This window comes from Excalfactoria chinensis, chromosome 23, assembly GCF_039878825.1.
Source record: "Excalfactoria chinensis isolate bCotChi1 chromosome 23, bCotChi1.hap2, whole genome shotgun sequence".
NCBI lineage: Eukaryota > Metazoa > Chordata > Aves > Galliformes > Phasianidae > Excalfactoria > Excalfactoria chinensis.
This window is the reverse complement of record NC_092847.1, coordinates 2,533,260-2,558,483: the sequence shown is the minus strand read 5'-3', so window position 1 is coordinate 2,558,483 and position 25,224 is coordinate 2,533,260. Positions and strand designations below refer to the sequence as shown.

General features: G+C 52.2%; 2 protein-coding genes across 2 annotated transcripts; one reads left to right on the top strand and one right to left on the bottom strand.

Moving 5' to 3' along the window:
- Positions 1-1,844: 1,844 nt before the first annotated feature.
- On the bottom strand, positions 1,845-2,612 carry G0S2 (G0/G1 switch 2). Its single transcript, XM_072356128.1, has 2 exons — positions 2,501-2,612; positions 1,845-2,317 (listed from the first exon to the last, which is right to left on the bottom strand). The coding sequence occupies exon 2, from the start codon at positions 2,284-2,286 to the stop codon at positions 1,981-1,983; it is 306 nt and encodes a 101-aa protein (XP_072212229.1). The 5' UTR covers positions 2,287-2,317; positions 2,501-2,612; the 3' UTR covers positions 1,845-1,980.
- A 4,902-nt stretch (positions 2,613-7,514) lies between these two features.
- Positions 7,515-25,192, top strand: LAMB3 (laminin subunit beta 3). The gene is made up of 22 exons (XM_072356091.1): positions 7,515-7,563; positions 8,183-8,337; positions 14,085-14,199; positions 14,335-14,408; positions 14,626-14,817; positions 14,927-14,990; positions 15,258-15,433; positions 15,661-15,781; positions 16,072-16,260; positions 16,345-16,500; positions 17,028-17,224; positions 18,231-18,345; positions 18,516-18,885; positions 19,051-19,211; positions 20,054-20,262; positions 21,282-21,485; positions 21,953-22,097; positions 22,716-22,923; positions 23,886-24,027; positions 24,293-24,469; positions 24,719-24,872; positions 25,056-25,192. Exons 1-22 carry the CDS (start codon positions 7,515-7,517, stop codon positions 25,190-25,192), a joined length of 3,510 nt encoding a protein of 1,169 aa, XP_072212192.1.
- The last annotated feature ends 32 nt before the right edge of the window (positions 25,193-25,224 follow it).

Below are 25,224 nucleotides of genomic sequence, written 5' to 3'. Positions count from 1 at the left end.
GGGGGGTTGTGCCATTGGGGATCAGGGTGGGGGTTTGAGGGCTCAGGGAATGGGGCTGGAAACTGCCTTGTTGGAGGGGTTTGCAAGGGCTGGGATGTCTGCAGAAGCGCTTTGGTCTGTTGCATTTGGTGAGTCTGCCATTCATCACAGTTACAGTGATGTTAATGGACTACCAATCTCATACACACACTGAGTTTGTCACCGTGTAGTTCAGATAGGGATTTTTATGGTCATTGTACATCGATGCTCGGTTGATCTGCAGCCCTGGCTGAAGCCCAAAGCACTGTTGCAGAAGAGGCAGCACACAGCTCAGCCCCATGGACTGGGGGGCAGATAGGAGGTAGAGAAGCAGGACAAGCTCTACCAAGTTGGCTGCAGCACCGCCGGCACGGCTCTTTAGCTGTCTAATCCCGTGAGCTGCCTTAGGAGCAGCTATTTTGATTGTGCCACAAACCTCTTTGCTTTAAGCTCATAAACCCGTGACTGGATAACGATGGAGAGGCGGCGAGGGCAGCGGGATGCAGTGGGACAGGGCCGTGGTGTGACAGCCCCACGAGGTGAGCCCCAGCACTGCAGGATCCTCATCTCAGGCTGACCCATGTCATGATGTTGGCTGTGTTGTGGGGACACACAAACGATGAAGCCTGGCCTGGGTGGTGCTGCAGGCTGCAACCCTCTGCCCCTTTTTGCCTCCACATTCCCATTGGTGCCAGTGAGGTGTTGGGTCACTCTGCCTCGCCAGAGTCCAAAGGGTTTTTTAAAGCCCAAATCAAATCATTCTCGAAGGTTTTTATTTTACTTTTTAAACAGGACCCTGTTCATTGTTTTCCCACAAGGAAAAGGTACTTTGCTCTGGGATCAAAGCCTGAGGAGTTTTGTGTGGATTCTGTCTGGATCCTGACCATGACTTGCAGCTCTGGGAGGATCCCTGTGCTTGTTGTGGCTGTCAAAGTGCTGCTTTGTTTTCCAGCCCCTCCTGCTGTTTCTAACAACTGTTTGCTTATAGCTCCTAATTTCTATGCATTCCCTCCCCCTCCATCCTTGCCCCACTGCCTTTGGCACTGAGCAAACAGGGGTTTTCTCCCCCTGCTCTGCCTGTCAAGGATGTTTTCTCCACTGCTTTGTAGCACGGTCAGAATCTTTCAGCTGCACTTTTCTGCAGAGTTTAACATTAGTGACTTAGCAAGAATCTGTAGCGCTCAGAACTACCCCGGGAAGGTTTCAGGCAGGTGAAGGACTGGGAGCAAACAGTGTTCTCCACAATCAGCTGTCAGGCTCAGGGAGGATCCCAGCCAAAGCAGAGCATTGTTTTTAGCTGTGCCCATAGGCCTGTTAGAAGGCTGTGGGGGATGGATGGGTTTTTCAGCAGCTCTGGGTACACGTGGACATAGCCCTGAATCTATGCCATCAAACCCAGATAACCCCGGAAGGAGCATCCCCACCTCCAGCTTTGGGAACGTGGCTTGTGAGCCAACTCCTCCCCACACAGTGACCCATTTTTGGAAGGCAGCAGCTACGGGAGTTGGGCAACTCCAACATTCTGCCCTGAGCTGGCGGACCAGGGGAAGGAGCTCTATAGATAGGGCTGGTTTATTGCCCACAGCCGTTCACAAAGGGGCCAGGGGCTCCTGCAGAGCACAAAACTCATCTGCAAACCATGCCATGAAATGAACGCAGCCAGAGAGCACTGGTACCATATAAAACATTTATTGAGTTTGCAAAACGTTGTAAAACGCGTCTGTAGTAAAAATAAGAAACCATGCTGTGCACCTTGCACATTTTCATACCAACAAAAGGTATTTTTTCCTACTGCTGCACGGCAGCAAATAAAACCGTTCCTTTCATTCAAGTCCTGCACTTTGCAGCCTCCTTCATTCAGCCAAACCTTCGTCCTTCTCACTGGAACCACCATCACCGGGATCACCATCTCCAGGGATATCAGGGCAGCAGATCTGTGTGCTCAGGTGAGCAGTGGGTCCCTTAGGATGCATGCTGCCTGGTCACCATCCCCCGCTGCACCACTGATGACTTCTTGCTCTGCTCCAACACCAAATCCTCCTGCTTCCGAGGAAGCGCTGGCTCTCGAGATGGGGTCGGTCTCTTCTCCTCCTCCTCCTCTATCCTCCCTTCAGAGGTGAAAGGGCTGCACACTGCCTCCACCAGACCGATGACCACCCCAAAGAACGCCAGCACGCTGCCCAGCACGTACAGCTTCACCATCTTCCTGTTGGGCTTCTGGCTGAGCATCTCTTTGGCGAAGGGGATCAGCTCATGCATGGTTTCCATCTTTGCACAGCAGCGTAGGAAGAGCTCCGTTCTGCAAGAGGAGAGCAAGAGAGGGGCACGTTAGTGTAGCTCAGCGCTCACCCCGTAGCAGACACCCGCGATTACGTTCAAATGGAGAATTCTGGCTTTAGCCAGAGGCTGCCTTAAAGATCAGCACCAGGATCAGGCCCGCACCCCGCGCTGTCCCAGCACCGCTCCTGTCGCTCCCCCTTACCTGAGGCCGCGGTGCGGTTGCGGTGCTCAGATCTTATGTTCCTCAACGTGCTGCCCGCAGCTCCGCCCGGCTCTGCCCGCTGCCCGCTGCAGCTGCCTTTTATCGGCGCCGGGGGGCGGGCGGTGCCGGGGGGGGGCGGGCACGTTGTGAGCACGGGCAGCACCCCCGCCTCCCCCCCTTCCTCCCCCCGGCCTTGGCTGCGGTCCTGGACGGCCTAAAAAAAACCCATCTGCAAAACGCTTTCCTCCCCTCTCCCTCTCCTCACCCCCCCCCCCCAACAGCCCCGGTCTCGTTTCATTGCGGGAGGGCTTCTTCTGTGAGCGTTGCAATGCAGCTCTGTGGTTGCTTCTATAAGGATGTGTATTATTGGGGCTGAGGGGTTTGAATGTGTCAGTAGTGCTTAATCTTCGAGCTGGTGGATGTAAGGTGTTGGAAATGGGGTGTTGGGTTCAGCAGGACTGATGTTTTCACGCTGCCCATTTTCACAGTGAATTCATAGTATCACAGAATAGCCCTGGGTTGAAAAGGACCACAGTGATCGTCTGGTTTCAAACCCCCTGCTATGTGCAGGGTCACCAACCAGCAGACCAGGCTGCCCAGAGCCACATTCAACCTGGGAACTGAGTACAACCATCTGGGTACAGCCCAACAGATGTGACCCAGGATGGGATGCTTTAAAGACTTTAAAGGCTACTTCAGGTTGGCAAAGGGAGCCACTAACAGCTGTGAGATGCGGTGTGAGGCAGGACCTTGATTTGTTCAAATAAGGGAATAAATGGCAATGACACCTGCAGTGAAAGCTATAGGCTGCTTGTTAGATCACACTGTCCTCCCTGTGCTCGATGCTGAAACTCTGTAGCACCACACTGTAATGTTAACCTCCCTTATGATTCACAGAAAGAACAGCCTATTTCCTTACAGGGGAAAAAAAAAAGAGCACATCACTGTCACACTGCTTCCCTGGCTCACTGCCTGATAGCATTGCATCAATACCATACAGTGTATCACATCAGCTGCTTCTGCTCTTCCTGCACTGCTGGCCCCGCTGGTGCACGTCTGCAGCATCCCAGCTGCGCCCTGTGGTTGGTAACTGCAGAGCTGAGGTGGTTGGAAGGGCACTGCTGGGGCAATGTGTGGATGTGGGCAGCGTGAGCTGGTGCAGGAGGAGATGCTGATACAGGGTAAAGCCCACGGTGAGAGGTGGAGGTGCCTAAATTATGTCCTAAAATCACCGTGGTTAAAGGACCCCAAAGGACCTTCACATTGCCAAGCCTGTTTGCAGTCGCATGATGCTGCTTTCCACCCCTTTCTACTTGGCACACCTGATGTGCAACTCACTGCCCGCATGAGGGCGGGTGGCAGGCGGATGCTGGGCTCCTCAGCAAGGAAAGCATTGGGTGCATTGGTTTCGTTCCCTCTTCCTCCTTGCTGAGCTGATCCCTGGGCTGTGTGAGCAGTGAGTCAGCCCCATGCTCACATCCCGCACGTAGAGAGAGGAGTGCAGCCGTCCCCGTGGTGCTGCTGGGAGGTGCTTGGGCTTCAGGGGAAATTTGGGGTGGTTTTTCTTGCAAGTTCTGAACGCACTTAGGAAATTCTATTGCAAGACTGGCTGTAAAAGTTGCTAAAGAGGCTATTCCTTCGTACTGTCTATTCCCCCTCCACCCCTCTTTCTTAAAATAAAGCCCTTATCTTCTCTGCCAAATTGGCAGCAAAGGTTGCAGCTGATTCTTCGGCTGGAGCCACGTTTGTCCTTTCTGCAGCTCTTTGACAAACGAGCGCTGCAGGAAAGATAGCCAGAGGAGACAGCAATTAGACAGGGCAAGTTCAAGGTCGTGCTCCTGCCCCCAGTACTGCAAACTGCAGGACGGTGCGGGCTGTAATCCCAGGCACAAAGCTCAGTGCCGAGGGTCTGAGAGGTGCCACAGGGCTTAAAAAGTAAGAAGTCAGAAAGAAAAGCAACCAAACAAAGCAGGCAGGGATTGTTTTGCTTCCTGAACCCGGGAACTTTGTATTCATATTAAATGCAGAAGGAGATATCTGCAATCACGCCTTGCTGATACCTGGAGCCGCAGGAGCTCAGGGTGATGGTTTGGGTAACTGAGTGGTTGATGATCACTTGCAAACAGCTCTGATGGCAGCAAGGTGCTGGTTTAATTAAATAATGTTTAATTCAGTGTTGTTTGCAACTGCACTAAAGACATCTATGCAGTCTCCGTTGTGTGGACATTTAAATTGGATTAAGGGTGGATAAAAAGATCAATGATTAACATTAAATTAGACTAATTTTAGCCGGTCCCTAATCTTATTGAGGAGAGTCTGCACAGGGAGGTTGTCAGGTTTAATTGCAGTTTTGATTAAAGCGGGCATTATAGCCGGGAAAACGACAAGAGTTGAACGTCATCAGGAGGAAGAGCTCTGCAGGGCAGTGTAAGCACCGAGGCTTAACCCAAATCCCATGGTGTGAAGGGGGGGCGGTGTGGAGGCTGGGGATGCCCTGAGCATGGCCATACGCTGAGCTAGAGTGCTTCTGGGTTTGGTCTGTGTGTAAAGAGGGGAGAAATACTGGTGTTTACCATTGTGGGGTCATGGCATGCAATGGGGATGTCCCTGGTATGGGAGGCGTAAAGTGGCCATCAGGAGCAGAATGAAGTGTGACTTCAGCAGCCACCACCTACAGTGCCAGAGGGGACACAGCTCAGAGCCTGCCTTTACTGCAGACCTTCTGCCATTGTGGGTGTGCTGAGGTCTCACTGTCCAGCAGTGTCCCTCCCTGCCTCTTAGTGGGACAGTTTCTCTATGGGGACACAGAGGACATGTCAGACTGGAGCAGAAACAAAGCCGGGGCAGTGCCCTGTGCAGGCTAAGCAAACGGGCACTGGGGTAACCCTGGGTTAGATCTAAACTAGGTCAGTGATTTTTTGGGTTCAAAGTTTTCTATGCTGCAGTTTCTTCTCAGGTCCTCTGCAATATACTCCGGTGTTCTCCACTACATCCCCCCATCCCCCTGCTGGGGTGGAGGAGCGTTGCTGGGCATAGGAATGCAGCGGCCCCGCATTGCTGAGCGGTGGCTCAGGGAGGCACACCCAGCTCTGCTCCTGCACCCGGGCACACCTCGGCAGGAACCAACAGTGAACACTTTGTAGCCGTAGGGCATTATTTTTCCCAGCTCTGTTGCACGGCTTTTCTATGAGCTCCATGTGAAGATGGGCAGGCTGCTCCCACCAGCAATGCATTGGGCACGGAGCTCCGGGGTCACCTGGCACAGTGTGATGAGGCACAGGATGTGATATTGGGCTGAGTCAGTAAAATAAATAGCAAATCTTCCTGCAGGTTTTCCTCCTTAGACCATAAAAAAACAATCGTTAGAACAAGAGCATGGGGAGGTCTGCGTGGTTTTGGGGGATCTGAGGAGGTAAATGTGGACTTTATACCTCTGAGTTCAGTAGTGCTGTGGGTGCCCAGAGCTGTGCCATGTAAAGCACCGGTAGCACTGAAGCTCCAAGCACAGCAGAGGTCATCATTAGGCCCCATGCATGGGCTGCTCTCATGGTGACTTTCCTGCAGGCTCCCAAGGAGCTGTTAAAGCCATCCTGGTGTGATAAATACAGAGTCTCTATGGAAATCGTGGCACTTCTCTCGGTACCCAAATGAGAATTGTGCTTCTTGGAAAACGTGGCTCTTCTTTGCCTTATTTTGTCACAGCTGGTGAGTTTGCTGTACTGTAGTTCTGTAGATTGTGTAAGATGAGGTTGAGAACTATTTCGTGCCTCGAGGGGCTCCGCTGCTGGAGACAGGAGAGGTGCGTGCTGCAGCCTGCACAGCCCCATCCCTGCTGCAGGTCATCCGTGGGCTGATGCCTGGTGTGTGAATACACAGAGCAGCAGCAGCTCACACAGAATCTCATCAGGCTTTAAATCCTCAGGTTGGGGTGCTGAGCTGGGTGCACCAAACCTGTGCATGAGGGGTGGGCACCTCGATCTGCTGGCCTTGCAGCCTGGCAATGGGGAGAAGGGAAGCAAAGCCCCTGGGTGCAGCACCCACCTGAGCCCTGGGCATACCTGGGGCACATCCCTGGGGCTGTAGGGAAGCCCCTTAAGGCACTCGATGCCATTTCCTGCAGGCCTGCTTGTTCACCCCACTGTCACACTGCAAAGTGACGCTGTGTCTGGAGCAGCTGCACTCCCCGGAGCTGGGTGGGGATGTCTGCAGTGCCTGAATCACGCCTTTATCGCTGCTACACCCACTGGCACCTCTCTTCCAGGTGAGGGAGCCGCCTGTTAAAAGCCAAACAGGACAGCAACAGCACTTGGAGACTGGTGTGACTGCAAGGATCAGCTGCTGGGAACAGCGGGGAGAGCCCTCGCCACCAGGCAGGTACGTGGTGGGGGACATGGGGCACCTCAGAGACTGGGAATGGGGCTCTGGTCATGCAGGACAGCAGCAGAGGGAACTTCCTGGAGTGGAGTGTGCTGCTGGCTGCCTGGCTCCCTTATCAGTGCTCACAGCCATTGGGATCTTCCAACTGGAGCCGTGTTAGATAGCATGCAGGATGGCCAGGCTGAAGGGCAGCAGCGTGGGGTAGCTGTGGGCTCTTTGGGCACTGCTTACTGCTATGTGTATCCCTATGGCTTTTTGGAGTCCCCAGAGCCAGGAAGGCAGAAATTGGAGCTCTGCAGACAGCAAAGAGCCATTCTTGTCTGTGTGATTCACCTCAGCAACATCATAAAGATCCACAGATAGCACCTGGGAAGGGGATTGTCTTGTACTCAGCTCAGGGGGACCCTGTGTGTGCCTCACCTGTTTGGTGAAGGGCTGCAATTCCTTGTACTCATCTGTTCTAATGTGCAGTCTGAGGGGTTCCCTCTACGTTATTCCTGACTTTCACCTGTTAGATCAGTTAGAATTAGGTAGATAAGGAGTGCAAAGTGCCCAGGATGAGGCTTAAGGTGGTATTTTCTGGTCTTTTTGCTTACACTGCAAATTCCTCTCTAGGTGTGTCCTTGTCCTTGGCATGATGGAGTCTTGCTGCCAGCTTTGGCTGTGGGCATTATTTGTCTTCCTGGGTAAGGCTCAACATTCCATGTTTATAGAAAAATAGGAGGGTCAGCTGACAAGTGTTTGCTACCTATTGGAAATGGCCTTGATCTTTTAATTGGGTTCGTATATGAGTACCGCACTGAGTTATATTGCCTAGAGCCTCCTTGTGTGCCATGGTTTAAGCAAGGTGAGTTTATGGATAGCTAAACTCCTTGTAAAGGAAAATGGAATGATAGGAAGGTTTTCCCTTTGAGGCTAAGAAATGCTGCTAAGGTAAGCACTGTATGAGCAGCACTGCAGCTGGGAGATTGGCGTTCAGTAATCCTTTGGGAAAGGGATGCTCTGTGCTGAGCAACCTCCTGCAGGGCCTGTGGGTACATGGAGGGAAACCAGAGTGGGCTGTTAAGTACAGTGAGCAGGGAACTGAGCATCCCTGAAACAGAGACATTGGGATTCTGGAGATGTGTCCTACAAGAAGAGTTTCAGGAGCAATAGCTATGAAAAGCTATTTGAAGCACTGTGTACTATTAAAAACCAAGGCAATTCAGGGATGAACCCTCACCCTTTCTGGCATGCCCAGGTATAGCTTTGTTCCAGGCCATCCTGCTGGCTGAGTCACTATGTGCTCCTTTCCTGCCATTGCAGCCTGCCCACAGCCACAGGTAGCACAGCCAGCCTGCTCCCATGGGGCCTGTTACCCCCCCGGGGGGGACATCCTGATGGGACGGGGTCAGCATCTGATGGCTTCCTCCACCTGTGGCCTCACCAAGCCTGAGACGTACTGCACACCGCATGGAGAGGTACGTGCTGCTCCCTCTGCTTCCAAGCCCTGTGTGGGGATGCTGATGCCTTTACCCATCCTTCCTACCCTTTACAATGTCTTTGATCTACTTGGGATGTTTGTCTCTCTTTCTGAATGCTTTGTGCCCCCTCCAGCCCTGGGGTCTGTACCACATCAGGGCAGAGAAGCTGAGCACAAGCAGGGAACAAGCTGTGCAATGGGCAGAATGGAAGCTTTTGCAACCAAAAATCCAGTCAGCAGCCTCCTTAGCTGTAAGCTAAATTCATCCTTCAGTTGTCAGAAATGGGAACATTCCAGAGCTTTTGCTTGGAAGAGCTGCTGAGCCAAGCTGCTGTTTCCAATTAAATGGTGTGGGGGTAGGAAGTGGTGCTCAGAGGGTAACAGCTGCAGCTGCACGTTCCCAAGCTCCAAAGCTGTAACCAAAATCCAAAGTTGGAGCTAATGGCTCATTCTGCAGCATTTTTAGCTCTTTGCTCAGGCAGGGGGTGTGATGTCTGTGACGTGGGTGCTTCTCTGTACCTCTCTGTGTTAGTCTGGAAACGTGGCTGAGCACAAATACCTGTTTGGAGTGGAATTCGTGGGTGAGGTCCCATGGTGGGAGGCGGAGAAGTGGTCCCTAAAACATCCAGGTTTTGTATTCCTTCGAGTTTGTCAGTGGAATCAGCACCTTATGCTGATAAGTACTGAGGTCAGAAGGAATTTGGAATGGTTAGCATTGGTATGTTGAGTTGGATTCATCACTTCTAGCTTTGAGAATAGGATCTTTGTGTACTTAGTGCCTTCCCTTTGCTGGAATCAGAGACCTTCGTTTCTGTCCTGCAGCTGTGATGGCTGCTACAAGTTAGGAATACTCCAGCTTCTATCTTTGGAGACATCCTCATGCTGAGCATTTCCTAATTAAAGCCAAAATGAGCCTCCTGAACTCACTTTTCCCCCCCCTATTCTCATCCCATACAATAATCAAATGCATTCTCTGACTCTTCTGACTCTTTTCGTTACATGCCTGGCTCGTGTGTTGGTGCCAAATAGGTACAAATTTGGAGTGGGTTTTGCAATGTCAGCAGAGGGCACGGGATGAGGGGTTGCTGTGGGTGCTGATGCCCGGTGCCAGCTGGCTGGTGTGAGCCGTCTGCCCGCCACCCTGGAGGCTCTTTTGCAATCCTCCTGTGCTGCTCAATTGCACCCCCCCTGCTCCGTTGTCTGCTCTGGATCCCTCTAACCTTTATACTTTGCACCACTGATTGCTCCATCCCTTGGAGACCCGGGATTGCCATTTATAGTGCAAGGGACTGCGGCGATGATTAGAAAAGCGAGGGGGGAGGAAACCAAACAGACCAATGGCCTGGCTTGGAAATCACTTTGAGCTCAGGAAATGGCTGTTCAAGGTGGCAGGGAAAGCCAAGGCAAGAGGAAAACTAACAAGAAAAATAGGCGTCCCTGAATTTGATGTCCTAAAGGCACTGATGCGTGTGGAAAGACTAAGACAGGTGTGATTCAAGGCTGGTTAGCTCATCTCTCTGTCTGGATGCTATACATAGCGCTTTGGTAGCAATATGGGTAACCAAGGGGAGGCTCTCAGTGTGGTTTTCACATGGATTAGCAGCTCCTGGCCTGGCCACCCCCTCCAAGGACAGCATGAAGGCACTCACTCTGCAGCAGTGTGCCCTGGCCTTTGTGTCAGGCTGGGCTAATGCTGCTTAGGAGATGCCTGTGTCCTCAGGGCCAGGAAATGCTTTCAACTGAAGGGCATATTCAGAACTAAAGAACTACAGTTGTAGTAGCCAAACCATTCTGCAAATCACTGTGACATCTTTCATAAGATAGGGAAGAGACTGTTTGCCTTCCTCTTATATTGCATCCCTCCCCATGGTGCCTGAGCACTGAGCTGGTTTTGGCTGCTCCCAGAAAACACAGCCTGATGCTTGTGAAAGCGAGTATATTGAAGCGTAATGCTTCTGTCTGCCTTCCTGCTGCCATCTGATGATTACATTTGCTTCCACCTGCATGAGTTGGCTTGGTGCTGGTCGGAGCCATGCTGACTGCTCCTTTGGGATCCTTGGGTGTGTTGGAATAGGGACCGAGGAGATCCCCAAGCTCAAAGCAGACCTTCTGGTGCTGGGTGCTGCTTCACAATGCATTGCATCAAGTAATTCTCATTCCTGCCCTGAGGAAGGTATATCAGCAACCACGGGTTGCTGCTCTGTGCTGTCACATCCTGCTCTGGCATTCAGACACACCTTGTTCCTGGTGCAGGGATGTGTCTCTACCTGCAGCAGTGCACAGAGGAAGAAGGCAGCTTCCCACTTTTCTCCTCCTCCATTCTCTGTATCTTTCCTTGCCACACGAGTGCAGATTCCCACATGTGCTCTCAGACATCACGTCACCCCTCGCAGACAGAGTCAGAGGCAGCAGGGCCTCTACAACACGTGGGCTGGGGAGCAGCTCGTGCAGCACAGATTTGCAGGCTGTCATCATGGCTGGCTTTAAGTGAAGCTTTTCTGAAGGGAAATGATGTGAGGACGGAGTGGGTGAGGAAAACAGGAGCACACATGCCTGCTTTCAAGCAGGAGGAATGAAGTTCACTTCCTTAGCCCTCATGCCTAAGATGTTTGCCCTGCTGCTGTCCCAGCCCTGTGATCACTAATGAATTTGGGGTCACCAGGCTGAGGGCAGGATGCTCTGTGCTTTCAGCTCACGGTGTTGCTTATGACCAGCTAAGTACGGGCATGACATTGGGGGTTATGGCTAAGGCACACACCTATGCTTCATCATTGAAGTACAGTCCCATTTTATGAACGCAGTTTGCTCACAGGAGGTTTCAGCTGCACTGACGCATCCATTGGTCCTTCTATAACATCTTCCCATGGAAAGCAGATGGAGGACATCCCTGCTCGGCTGGCCTGGTGCTCAGTGCTGGTGTTAGCAGGGAATTAGTGGGGCTGGAAAAGGGAATTGCATAAGAGCTCTGACAGGTGTCTTTGTTCCCAATATAACTTACTCTTGCTGCCAACCCTATTTTTGATTAATGCTCCATCTCTCTGTATACACATAAATTCCTCCTGCCCTCTGTTCCCCAAATAGAATTGGGACAGTGATTACTATCGCAATAGGATATTAATTGCACAAGAGACATGAGGCTGCCGTGTGGGAGGCTGCATGCCTGGAGCTGGTTGGCACAGTGCTCTGACCCACAGAGCTGTGTTGGCACAGGACCACCAAGGTCCCACAGTTCCTAAAGGTCTCTATTTCATGACCAGAGAGCAGCAGCTTCTCATATATGCTGATGAATGGCTTCAGTTTATTTTGAGTGATGCACCTCCGCCAGGAGGTTTTATTTCAAGGGCTCTTTACTCATATTAAAATGGCAGCTACAGCTACCTCACATACTTTGGTCAGAGGCCATCAGCTCCAGATCATTTGAGGCTTTCTTGCCCTTAGATGTGAGGAGGGGGAAGGGTGGGAGGAGAGCCAGTGCCAGGCACACCCCAAGCACAAGGTGAGAGCAGAGAGTAGCATGAGGCAGAGTGGCAGCAGGGCACAGGGATGGGGAAGAGTTTGATCCCCAAACTATACAGAATGTCCCATGAGTGTCTTTGGACTTTGCAGGTGTTGATCACCCATAGGCACGTGTGTGTTTCCACTTGCACAACCCATCCACATGTACTTTCCATCCCGATTTGCAGTCTTGCTCTGCTTTTCCATGTAGTATATGGTCATCTTTACAGCAGCCGTTTTGTTCTGCGTAGCTGATTTTGTTTTCCACCACTCACTTGGAAAACAGGAGTCTGTCTATTCTCAGCATGTTTGCTTTTCCTCTCAAATGACCCCCTCATGAGTTACCTTTCTGAAGACTGGAACAGATTTCATTCCCAAGATCTCCATGACCTGAATTTCGGGCTGTTCCAAGGGCAACACTGAAGTCAATGAGCACTTTCTAATCAGACCCAGCTACCAGAACTCACTGTGGCTCTTGGTGCTTCTGGTTTGCCACACAGCTGGGAGCCTTTGCTCCTGGGTAGGGATGGAAAGGGACCAAGTTTACAAACTGTGACCTATTGACTTCCATTTTGTCACATACTCTCACGGCCCTGCTCTATTCCTGCCAGTCCTGGCTCTGATGAATCCACTGAGGCTGTTTCTGTGCTGGTAAATATGAGGGGGAGAACTGAGGGAAGGTGTGCTCCTAGGAAACCTTCCTTCAGAGCAGAGCTGGGCTGTCGTTTGTGGTCATTCCCTCTGCCCCAGGGAACTTTGAGACACATGCACAGCCAGTAATAGTGAATCCTCATGTTGTGCAACAGAGGAATTTCACAATTTGCTCAAAGTACATGAAATAATTTTTTGCTTTCCAGTGTTAATTTTGGCCTTAATAAAGGTGGAGGATGGGAGTGAGGGGAGGGAAGGAAAGCCAACTTTCCACACTCAGGTCTGTGGCTGCCCTATGGGATGAACTGTGAACTGGCAAATACTGCTGCACAGCCCCCAGACGTGGTGGGTGTGAGCTGCCCCTTTGCTCAGCACCGTGTTCTGAGTGTGACTGCAGCCAGCACTGGTTGTAGCTGTGGGATGTGCTTGTGTGTGTGGCTGTGTGAATGGTCTCAGTAAGCACGCATGAGTAATTCCTAATGAATAATTTAGCTGACATTAACCTTTCCCCTTGCAGAAACGCATCCTCCCCCTGTTCTAATCACAGTCAGAGCTGCTGGGAAGTTTAATCATTATTAGCAGTTGTTTGCTAGGTTATTTCAGTGGATAATTGCTCTGGCTTTCCTGATGTTTTGCTGCTAGCTGTCATTATCTGCAGTGAGTTCCTCTGCCTGGGTCAGGGAATGGTGCTTCTGGGTCAGAGGATGGTGCTGCTGGTTCCTATAGGCAGAGCTGGGAGGAGGTGGTAGAGCCAGGGAACTTGCAGGATCATGCATTGTAGGTCTGTGTTTGCTTACTCTGCAATATTCCCATTCAACCATCCCAGCTCCACCTGCAAGGACCCCCTGATTTGGTAACGTGCTCACCCAGCTCATCTGCTTCTCCATGCCACCTCCCCCCTTCGCCATCTCTTCCCACTCCCTGCCTGTTGCTCAATCCCTCTCCATCCCTTTCTGAGCCCACCCATGTGCTGCACGTACCCGGCAGCCGTTCAGTAGCACCAGCACAGCGTGTTGCTTGGTTAGTCAAAAGCAGGGTGTTTGTTTGCTCCCTGGAGATCCCGATTTCCCCAGTCCCTCTGTTGCCCACGCCACGTCTGTGTTTGCTACTTGAATGAGTTGCTTAAGTGAAGGGCTGAACTCTGAGCCGCTCGACTTCCCACCCGCTGACTTTCCACCCACTGAGCTGTTTGCTGCTGCTGCTCTTGGAGGGGAGAGTGCAGAGGTGGCTGAGCCCCACGCAGGGTTTGGGATGTGAGAGGAGAGCCCTTCTGCTCACTCAAGCAAAGCTGCTCGGCCATGGGCGAGGGGCAAACTGGTGCTGAAATATGTTTGGGTCAAAGCAATTTTCAGTTTTAGTTTTTAACTCCTTCATTCACGAGCTTCCTCTTTTTTATATGGAGTCTGAGGGTAACCACTCTGATCCTGGGTACCACTTGGCATATGATGGAGGTTCTCCAGGTCTCCAATAACTCAGCTCTATTGATGCCATGCGCTCTTTGGTGATGTCCCCCCTGTGCTGGTTCTTTACCCAGTGCCTGCAGGGTCTGCATCAGGGCTGTGTCCTGTCTGGGATCCCACCTGCCTTCTCTCTTTGCAGTGGAACATGAGATGCTGTAAATGTGACTCCCGGCTGCCTCATGCCCGCAATGGGCACCGTGTGACCAACATGCTGTCCTCTGCTGGGCGCACGCGCTGGTGGCAATCCCAGAGTGGTGAGTGCTGGTCCTCAGCAGTGCTGGGTTCGTTGAATTAGGGGAAAGAGGGGAATAGATGGCTCGGCTTATGCAGCCAAATGGTTTGTTTTCCTGAAGTTCTGCATATCTGAGGCCATCTCACTGTGTCCACAGGCATGGAACATGTCTATTTGCAGCTGGATCTGGATGAGAAGTTCCAGCTCAGCAGCATCGTGCTGGACTTTAGGGTTAGTATGCAGTAATGCAGCTCACAGGGAGTTGTGGGTGGATGGGCATTGCTGGGCTCCTGGTGGTTCAAAAATTGATGGAGACCTATGGGACACAAGGTCTTGGAGGGAAAGGGATGAGGAGGATGATGATGAGGATGAAGATCTCCTCAACCCTGGGTGGGAACCAGTTTAACAACACCACCTTGTAGATGTCCCTCTCTCCTTGATGCTGCAGTCACCGCTGCCTGCTGCGATGCTGATTGAGCGCTCCACGGACTTTGGCAAGACATGGGAGGTGTACCAGTATCTGGCCTCTGACTGTGCTGCTGCCTTCCCCCACATCCCCCGTGGTGCCCCTGAGAGCTGGGGGGATGCTCGGTGCCAGCCGCTGCAGGCCCAGCATGGGCACCCCATGCATGGGGGCAAGGTGAGGTCTGGGGTACTTGGGTGGGTTATGGAAGGCTCTCCAGCATGTGCTTGGCCCCACAGTGCTTTTCCTGCTTTTTAATTATTATTATTATTTTATTCCTTCTAAGGTGAAATTCAGTGTCCGAGACCTGGCATCTACCATTAGTACCTCTCACAGCCAGTCTGTCAATAGTAAGTGAACAGCCTTTGTTGTGTCCGAGAAAGGGAGGGAAGATGCAGCCTGTGGTTTTTTTATGGGGTGCTGGAGGATGCTGGGCTGGAGCAGCTCTTCTTCAAGCAAAGCCTCGAGCTGCTGTGTGCCCAATGGCTGCACCTGACGTGCTAAGGATCAACCTTTGGTCCTTCATCTGCTCAGGGTGCTGGTGCTGAGCCCTCTGAGGCATCTCTGCAGATGGCAGCTTGATGCTGCTGTCCCCTCACTGTGTCTGTCCCCAACAGAGCTGGGGCAGTTCACCAACCTGAGGATCAACTTCACGCAGCTCCCACAAGTCATGCACCACAGCTACCGCTCGCCCAGCAGCTTCTATGCGGTGACAGAAATGCAAGTGCTGGGAAGCTGCTTCTGCAATGGCCACGCTGACCGCTGCATCCCTTCGAGGGACCTGCAGGCCATGGTGAGCCTCGTGATGTAGACAACAGCCTGGGGACAATGCTGCATGTAACTGGGGGGGAGCAGTGCCTGTTTTGCATGCAGCTTTGGGATGGTGGCCACAAGAATGAAGGCTGTTACTCATGTCCTGTATGGGGAGGGAGGCGGAGGGGCTTTGTGAGGAGTTTGGGAGCATGGTGGCTGCAGGAGCTGAGCTCTGAGCTCACAAAGGGTAACTGCTCTCTGCTGTAGGTGCACGGGCGCTGCGAATGCCAGCACAACACTGCTGGCCCCAACTGTGGCCACTGTGCTGCTCTCTACAATGACCGCCCCTGGGCACCTGCAGAGGACAACGACCCCCACGAGTGCCAGCGTATGGTGACAGCCTTCCCCTCTTCCTCCTCCTCCTGAGTATGAGCCGTCCCTATAGAACGGCTTTCCAAAGCATTCTGCTTCACTGAGGCTGCAGCCAGGCAATGTCACGGGTGCACTCGCACTCCTCTGCTTTGCCCAGTATGCCTCAGCTCCATACTGGGACTGTTACTGGGTGCAGAGGTGCCATGCAGGGGTCTAGGGCACCCTCTAGTGACAACGTGTCCTATGCTGCAGGAGGGCCTTGCACGCTTGCAGCACCAGATGGGTTGTTTGGGGCTTGTTTTTTAGGTTGTAACTGCAACGGCCACTCAGCCTCCTGTCACTTCGACCCGGAGCTTTTCCACACCAGCGGTGGGGTGAGCGGAGGTGTGTGTGATGACTGCCAGCACAACACAGAGGGGAACAACTGCGAGCGCTGCAAAACCAACTATTTCCGCAACCAGCGCCAGGATCTCACCCATCCAGAAGCCTGCCAGCGTGAGTGCATAGTGATCCCCCCCCTTGATACCCCTTGGTTGCTCTGAAGGCAGCTCAGCAGTGCCACTTCTCGCACCTTTCCAGCCTGTGAGTGTGACCCGGACGGCACGGTGCCAGGCTCTGTCTGTGACCCGCTCTCGGGGCGCTGTGTTTGCAAGGAGAACGTGCAAGGCGAGCGATGCCACCTCTGCAAGCCAGGCTTTGCCCAGCTGGCCCATGCCAACCCCCTGGGCTGCCGCAGTGAGTATGCTGTGAGACAACCCCTGATGCCCCTGCACCTTTGCCCTCAGTGTCTTCTGCAAGGGCCATGCTTCCCAAGCAGCTTGGGTTTGGGGTTTCTAAGGTGTAGCTGTGCTTTGCAAAATGTTGTAAAGCTCCTTGCTTAGGTTGTGGCCTGTCTCAAGGATGTGTCTGGCCACAGAGACAGGGAGAACAATGCACAGGGCTGTGCCCTGTTCTTGATTCAGGCAGCTGCAGGGGGTGCTGCAGGCAATGCAATGCAGGCAAGCCAGGCTATGTGCAGCAGAGGGCAGCCGCAGCTTGGGGTGGACACTGTACTGGGAATAGAGGTCTGTGGGGCTCCTGATTCTGGCCGCTAGGCTCGAGCAGGCAGCACAGTACTAGAGAATGATGCACTTTTATGCTAACCCCTGCTGCAACAGGAGGAGTGGGAGAGCACGTCTCAGCCAGCAGCCTCCCAGCTGTGCGAGAATCCGGTCCTCTGCTCAGCACCCAATTTTAATCCAAAGAACTTCTCCCTGTTTCAGGGTGTGCCTGCAACGTACTGGGAACACGGCAGAATGTGCCCTGCGACGATGAGACGGGGAGCTGCTCCTGCCTGCCCAACGTGGTGGGCACTGACTGCGACCAGTGTGCAGCTGGGCACTGGGACATGGCGAGTGGTCGAGGCTGCCGACCCTGTGAGTGCAACCCCAGTGGTTCCCACAGCATCCACTGCAACCAGGTACTGCTCTGAGCATCCTTTGGTGATCAGCAGCTGTCTGCATGCCAGGGCGTTCCCTTTGGAAAGCATTCCAGCAATATCTATTACTGTTTTCTCTGCCTGCTTCAATGCAGTTGGGTTATCACTGCCAACAGAAGCTGGACAGCACTGCAGCCTGCTCAGAGCACTGAAAGCGCCTGTCCCAATTTGGGGAGCTTCTGCAAATGGGCAGTGCACCTCCTAGCACAATCTGCTCTTGTTTTCCTCTTCCTGTTTCCTAGAGGCACTATGACAGGCTACTCAGGAAAATGAAAGGAGGTGGTAATTATGGAGGCAGGATTAAGCTGCTCTAAAAGGCTTGATATTTATTTAGCAAGGAAATCCTAATGAGAGATCTTCACACAGGCACGGCAAGTTAATTATCCTCATTTGTCAATGGAAAGCATGTGTGTCACTTCAGCCTTAACAGACAACTGGGAAAATTATAGCTAAATGTAAAAACGCCGTAACAAAAGCAAAGAGCCAAAGATAGGTTCCAAACAGCACAAGGAGGAGACCTGAGCTCAAAAACTGGTTGGTTGTGGGCGATTGCTTTGTCTTGGAAACAAAACCTAAAGCTTTGCAGCGCTCGTGAGTTGAGGCTGTTTGCAGGCCTGGCCCCATGGCTTTGCTGTTGGCATCGCTGCAGCCACATCCAAGGACATGGGCTGACAGCAGGCTGGTGACAAAACGCCTTATTTCCATCTCGCCTCCACGGAGCTGTGCTCCCTGTTGTGCCCCTGCATCTGTTAAGAAGCTTTGTGGAGCATAATCTGCTGCTTTTGCTTCAGGTGCTGCTTTTCCTCTGCTCTGCTTCACCTTTCTCCCAGGCTGGGAACTCCTGTTGTGGTTTTCTTGCCCCCAGGTAGGAGATGAAGCTGACAGGTGATGGAAAGGCTGGGGAGCGGCTCTGCACTCACCAGGGAAGGCTTTCCCAGCAGCATACTCAGTGCTGAGACTCCTCCCTGATGTCCTTTTCCTTTCTCAGTTCACAGGACAGTGCCAGTGCAGGGAAGGCTTCACGGGGAGGACGTGCTCTGCCGCGCAGCAGGAGCAGGTCTGCCCGGATAGGCACTTTGGAGACGTCAGGGTAGGCTGCACAGGTAGGGAGCATCACCTTCACTTTTGGCATGGTGTTTTTTAGCATCTCTGTCCCTGGCACTGTGGGTCCCACTGCGCATTGCATTGCCATCCAGCTAGCAGGATCTGATTACTTGTTATTTTCCCTTTTCAATGGGCTTCACACCTTTCCTTTCTCCTTTCCATCCCCCAGAGTGCAACTGTGACTTCCAGGGCACCGAGGACGTGGGATGTGACAAATCCACAGGCCACTGCCTCTGCCGCCCAGGTATCACCGGCCCTCGCTGTGACCAGTGCCAACGGGACCACTGCAGCACCTACCCCAGCTGTGAGCCGTGCCATCCCTGCTTCCACATCTATGATGGTGACATCCAGAGGCTGCAGTTGCGCCTGCAGCAGGCCAGCCTGAGCAACTCCAGCACGGGTTTACCTGGGGGCTCCCACCTGGGTCTCCGGCTCTCAAGGGCACAGGGCAGCTTGCAGCAGGCACAGGGCATCCTTGGTCACTCATCTGCCAATGAGCAGAACTTGGCCCAGCTGGGCAGTGCGCTCACTGCCATCAGGTGAGAGATGCACCACTTTGCTTCTATAACTCCACATATTAAGACTGCCCTGCAGTCCCACCTGGCACACCTGTAGTATTCCAGCCTGAGATGGTCCTGCTCTCTGCCTTCCTGCAGTTTTCTCTCTGCTCAAATTCACGTTTTTTGCTTTTTCTTTTTTTTCAGGGAACAAATGCAAGGCATTAACCCCAACTTTCAGTTTCTGGATGTGACCGCCTCTCTATCAAACGAGCTTGAAGCTCTCAACAGCAGCCTGCTTACCATCAATGCCCAATATCAGAGCAAGAAGAGCCAGTTTGAAACCAGCCGCAGCACAGATCTGTCAGGTATATAGCACTGACACACTAAAATCTCTTCATTTGAGGCTGACAATTAACCTCAATTAACCATGTACCTGGTGGTTTCCCAGTGGCCGGGTAGGGGAGATGGAGAAGTTTTCAGTCTGCCATCTTTAGGAACAGCAAACAGCAAACAAACATCCTCTCTCCCTCCTGCACAAGAGATGCTTTCTGCCCTGCCTCATCTCTGACCAATCTGGGGCTTTCTCCTGTGGTTGTTGGGGCTGGGCAGCTCAGTATGCAGCCCCACGAGCTGAGCCCAGGGAGGAGGTGTCATCGAGCTGGGGTTGGCTGCAGGAGTAATGTCTGTGTGCAGATGGAAGGGATGGAGGGGCGGAGGAGATCCAGCAGCTAGCTGTCAGGTGCTCAGAAGAGCTAATTATGCCCTGTGATGTTGCTGGTAGTAGATTGCCATTAAATCCTTGCAGAAGGTAAGGCTCTCCAAGCGCCATCTTCTGCTGCCTCCTCCGTGCCATGCTACAGAGCATGGGGCTCTGCTCTGGTGGTGTGAAGGGCTCGGACATAGCTGCAGCACAGCCCTGCATCAGCATAGCTTTTGCTTTAGTTTTGTTTCAGTCTTAGAGTCCTAAACATGAGATCAGTCCTTCAGCAAAGCTCTGCAGCTCGATGTACAGGAATGGCTGAAAGGCGTTTGGAAATAAAAGGAGCTTTTTATTTGTGCCTTCGTGACTAACCACTCTAGCTGTGTCCCCCTCCTCTCTGTGCACACATCCACTCACAGGGTATAGTTAATGCCTTCCTTTCAGTAGCTCTGCTGCATTTATGACTCACTGAGGCATTTGTGTCATTAACCGCCTTTATTCCTGCAGGAGCCTTTGGGACCATCCGATCTGCACACCAGACATCCACCAACGCCAGCAGCCTTGCTGACACTGCTGCCACACTGCTGGCCACGTCCAGGGAGAGCCGCAGGGATGCAGCAGGGCTGGAGGCAGCAGCTGCCACACACAGCAGCAAACTGCTGGCTCTCAGGGCCCAGATGGCCTCGTCTCCCAATCTGACTCCTACTGTGAATAAGGTGAAAAAGAAAGGGCTTCTCTTTGCTTGCAGTTGTCAATGGGGTCTTGTATAGCTCGAGGGGCAGAGGTCTTACCCTGTGGTTGCACATCTTTGCTCTTAATTGCCCAGATGAAGTGGGCATGGAGGTGATGGATCACACTAGAGGATCTTATTCAGTCTCAATGATTCAGTGAAGACTTTGCCGTCCAGGGCAAGTCTCTGAACAAAGTGCTGCTTGTGGACATCAGAGCAGAACCATCAGAGCATCCCCTGCTGTGGATAGCAGACACCCAAGCGCTCCCTCCATCCCCCCCACAACCATGTGCATGTTTCCTCCAAGGACTCTCTCACGTGTCAGTTCTCCTGTCTCACAGACCCACTTAATTTCTGGATGAGGTTTCTTTTCTTTCTCCTTCATTGCTTTGTTATTGCCATGGAGATCCATTTCAGTGCCTCCTAATGCACGGTTGCTGTGGAGACCACCAGCCTCCCCTCTGCTTTGCAGGGCACCATCATGTTCCCAAGCATTCAGCTGTGCTGGTGCTTGCACTGACTGTGCACCTACCCGTGCCCTGCAGCAGTGCCCTCTCTGTTGGGTGGCAACATGACAAGGTGCCAGGCAATCAAACACACTGCTAAGACCTCCTCAACCCACTGTCTAAAAGCAAATGACAGAGGTTGAGCAGGGTTTCTCTCTGAGGGTCAATGAAGCGGTTGTTCCGTGTGCCAGCATGCTGCAAAGGAACATGGAGACAAGCAGGTGTGTTCCAGCTACCACCATTGCTTGGGCTACCTCTGAGGAGCTCCTGCTGCACAGCACTCGGTGCTCCTCAACCTCATGGCAAAAGCCTGTCAGAATTGCAGCCCCTATCAAAATGATGGCCCCTGTCAGAATGGCGGCCCTTGACAAAATGGCGGCCTCTGCCAAAATGGCGCCCCCTGTCAAAATGGAGGGCCCTATGAGACTCCGTCTTGACTTTGGAAGGCCTCACAGCCAAGTGTGAGCCTCACCACCCTGTTTCTCCCCTTCCTTTCCAGATCTGCGGTGGTTTCCGAGCGGAGACATGCACCCCAGCACAATGTGAGGGCTCTTTGTGCCCACAGGATGGTGGCATGGCCTGCGGGGACGGCCTCAGCTGCCGTGGTGCCCGGCCATTAGCCGGTGGGGCCCTGCGTGTGGCTGGGAAAGCTGCAGGGGAGATGGACAGCCTGAGTGCACGGCTGAGGGAGACAGCACAGCTGGTGAGTGCTGGTGGGTCCGAGGAGTGGTGTGGGAATATCACTAAGAAGCCATAGCTTGGCCTCCCCATAGCATTGGGATTAACATGACAGAAGGGTGAGAGATGTGAAAACACCTTGGAATCTGCAGGGCTGCCCTAATGTTTTGTGCCTGTGTTTGTACTGCTGCACCTCTTTTCTACAGCCTCCGAGGGCTCGTGCAGATTAAACGAGGTTTCAAAGTCATTCAAAATCCATTTCAAATGGGTTTCCAAAAGCTAAATGGTACAGCCTCTTTAGGGAGCCTTCTTTACGAATCCAGCCCCTCAGTCTTTAACATTTACGCTCCTTGAAAACCATGACGCGTTCGAAATGGAAATAGTGTGATTTCAAAGTGACCTGCTCAATTCACTCAGGGTTTAGGGAGGGCTGTTGGGATTCCAGGTCAAGCAGGAATGACTCCATCAGGATTTTGGTGTTTTTTTTTGCAGATTAAAACAACGGAGGCATCTGCTAATCAGATTCAGAGCAATGCCTTGCGGCTCATGGAACAGATGAGCATAACAAGAACCCAGATCGAAGGAGACGTCCGACGTGCTCAGCAATTCATCCAGAAAGTTCGGAACTTCTTGTCAGGTAGCAATGTGCCATCTCACAGCGTGGAGATAAATGGGCATCTCTCTGGAACAGACTGCTGATCATGAGAGAATTCCTCACTGTCCTATAAACCAGTGGGATGACTTATTGTCCACAGACAGATTGTAATAACGTAATAAGCCTCACGAGCATTAGCTGAATAAGAAAATCAGGTCACTTGGTGCTGCCTGGTGTTAATGATGAGGGAAGATATTTGTGAGCTAATCACTGGGCTAATGTCCCTTGGGCTCTGTCTGATTCCGATTCCTCAGGTTTATTAACTTTAATTTGTGCAATAAAAAGGGCTTGTGTTGAAACACAGCCTTATCTACCCAGTGGTGCAAGCCCTGCCTCTGCTCTGCAGAAACATGGGGCACAATTGTGCCTTCGTCCCTCTGTGCTTTTCATTTGGTGCTCCATTTCCATCAGCACGGGGCAGATCACATTCGTATTGAGCTTGTCTTTAAGGATGGGGACATGAGCTGGTGGATTGAACCAGAGTAGATTCTGGCAGCTGACTGTAAGGAAGAGATGGTGTGTGAGAGCATGCTGGACATCTGCCTTTACCCTCCTGCCTTTCACTTCTGTGTCTGACATCGTTCCTCTGTTTGCATGCAGACAAAGACATGGACCCTGCAACAATCCAGGAGATCAGTGAGTTTGTTCTCTCTCTACGTCTCCCCACGGATGCTGCTGCAGTCCTGAGAAAAATGAAGGAGATTCAAAATTTGGCTACCAAGCTGCAGTGCCCAGAGAACATCCTTGCCCAGACGGCTGAGGACATTGCCAAGGCCAAGAAGCTGCAGCAGGAGGCAGAACAGGCCAGGTCAGCTTGGCTGAAGGCTTTTGGCTGCTCAGGGTCATTGAGCCAGAGTGAATGTGCTGATGCTCAGCTGGGGTGAAATCTAACTGTGCTTCTGTGTGTGTAAGGTGGCTAAAGGGATGCACTGGCAGTCTCTACAGAGGCTTCTCTGATGCTTTGATTCAAATGAGGATCTGGCTGGTCTTGTTATGGATCCTAGTGCAAGAAACTTTATACCAAAAGTAACAGAGAATTTTCTCTGTTTCTCGAGATCATATAAGGGGAGATGATGGGGTTGCTCTGTTATTGATATTGGTGACCCACATTCTAATCACACAAGAGAGCACGAGGGGATTAAATGGGCTATTTGTTTTCTGGGTGAAAGCTGGGAGGATTATCCCATGGCCCCTTCCAAGGCAATTACACAGCGCCCTTGCAAATTTGGAGCATTTGCTTTGTCATGTGTTGACTTTCAGCAATATCCCAGTGAGAAGGTGAGTGGGATAAGTAGGTAAACTCCTTTATAGTGTCTGACACCTGCTTAGCCTGCTGGAATTGATGAGACAAAGCAGTCTGGCTTCTGTTATGATGTGGAATACTGATGAAAAGCCATGACACTATGGGAAGCTCTGTCCCCCAGTCTGAATAGTCCCAGTGAAAAGCAGATAGTATTCAGTGAAATTGATTCCCTTTAATTTCCCTTTAATTCTTTTTCGTGCACCATTGCAAAGCAGTTGTTTCTAGATCTCTCCCTTTCTCAGTTCATTTTCTCTCTTTGGGGATGTGAAATGGAAGTAACACTTCTCTTGAATGGAAATCTGCACTATGGCTGTACTACACTGTGTCTGGATGTGTGTGGGGTGACCACAGCCTTCTCCATTACATTGTCTTGCTTCTCCAGCTCGCTTATTTTTGCCCCTGTAACCCTAACATCCAGTCCATGCAGTTCTCTACACTCACCCTGGCTGTTTCTTGTGTTTCTCCAGGAACCGGGCGAATGCTGTGGAAGGCAATGTGGAAGAGGTTGTTGGGAATCTGAGGCAGGCAAACACGGTGCTGCTGGAGGCCCAGGGGGCTATCAGGGGCTCAGGTTCTTCCCTTCGGTTCATTCAGGAGCGCATAGAGGAAGTAAGTGATGTTCAGTGACTTCCTGAAGAACAGCACTGCTTCCTGCTCACAGCTGCTTTGCTGCTCTGCAGTGTGGTACAGCCGTGTACCAGCAAAGTGGAGAAACGGGATATTTTGTGTAAAAATCTCTGTTCCTTTTTGGGTCTCATTTGTCTGCTTCTCTGAGCTCCAGGCCTGCTGCCTGAAGGAAATCTGTGGGGCCTCGCTGTACAGAAGAAAAAGTTGTTTGCAATTTCCCCCTTAACACTGAGCATTCTGCTTGTAGATTGAGGCAGTGCTTGGTCCAGCTGAGAAGAACGTGGGCTCGGTGGCAGCCCAGCTGGCTGTGCTGGCAGAAGGGCTGCCTGGGCTGCAGCAGACAGCGGGGCAGAACAGACTGCGGGCTGGTGATGCGCAGCAGACAGCGGCAACAGCAAGCGAGGAGGCCAACGGGGCTCAGCAGGTATTGTGGCCTTGCACCATGTTCCCTCTGGCTTTCTCAGTCTTGAAGACCTCACCAGAGGCAGAGCAGCCCATGCAGATGCCAGCAAACATCTTTGTGAGCCCACTGGGCATCTGCATGTTATCGTAATTGCAGAGCTCTAGCACAGCTCTAGCACGGTATCTCTTTAGTATTTAAAATGGGTTCAACATTGGTAAATCTTCACTAGTTTATTTGCTCGATCCTACATGTGCTGCTTAATTTACTCAGGCTTTCCAACAAGTGAAAGATATGTATGCGGAGCTGAAGAGCAGGCAGGGGGAGAGCCCTGCACTGGGAGCACAGGGCAGCCGTGTACAGAGCATAGACCTGGAGGCAAAAGCTCTCTTTGAGGAAACATGGAACATGATGCTCCGGATGGAAAGTAAGCTCGAGGTGATGGGCAGCTGCACTGGGGCTTCTGGGTGCCAGAGGGGTTGGGGTTTTTGTGGGGGGAGAAGGGGGTGCAGGAGGGAGGAAGGGCTCAGCCCAGGAAGGCAGACTGCACACAATGCCTTTTTGATGCAGTTTTGATGTCACAAAAACCTTCCCTGCCCTCTCTCCTCAGCTTTGGAGACAGAAATTCAGGAAAGCAACAGAGCTCTGGTGGCCAAGTCAGCCAGGCTGTCAGGCCTTCAGGAGAAGGTGGGCAGGATCCGGGATGCCATCCATAAGCGAGTCACCTACTACGAGAGCTGCTCCTGAGTGAGGCTTCAGAAGGGATTTAATAGACCATT

Excerpts from the sequence above, each read along its gene's own strand:
- G0S2 (XM_072356128.1), bottom strand. The coding sequence starts at position 2,286 with ATGGAAACCATGCATGAGCTGATCCCCTTCGCCAAAGAGATGCTCAGC.
- LAMB3 (XM_072356091.1), top strand. The coding sequence starts at position 7,515 with ATGGAGTCTTGCTGCCAGCTTTGGCTGTGGGCATTATTTGTCTTCCTG. Across the intron at positions 14,409-14,625 it reads GCATCGTGCTGGACTTTAGG|TCACCGCTGCCTGCTGCGAT; the intron begins GTTAGTATGCAG and ends TTGATGCTGCAG. Across the intron at positions 20,263-21,281 it reads TGACTCCTACTGTGAATAAG|ATCTGCGGTGGTTTCCGAGC; the intron begins GTGAAAAAGAAA and ends CTTCCTTTCCAG.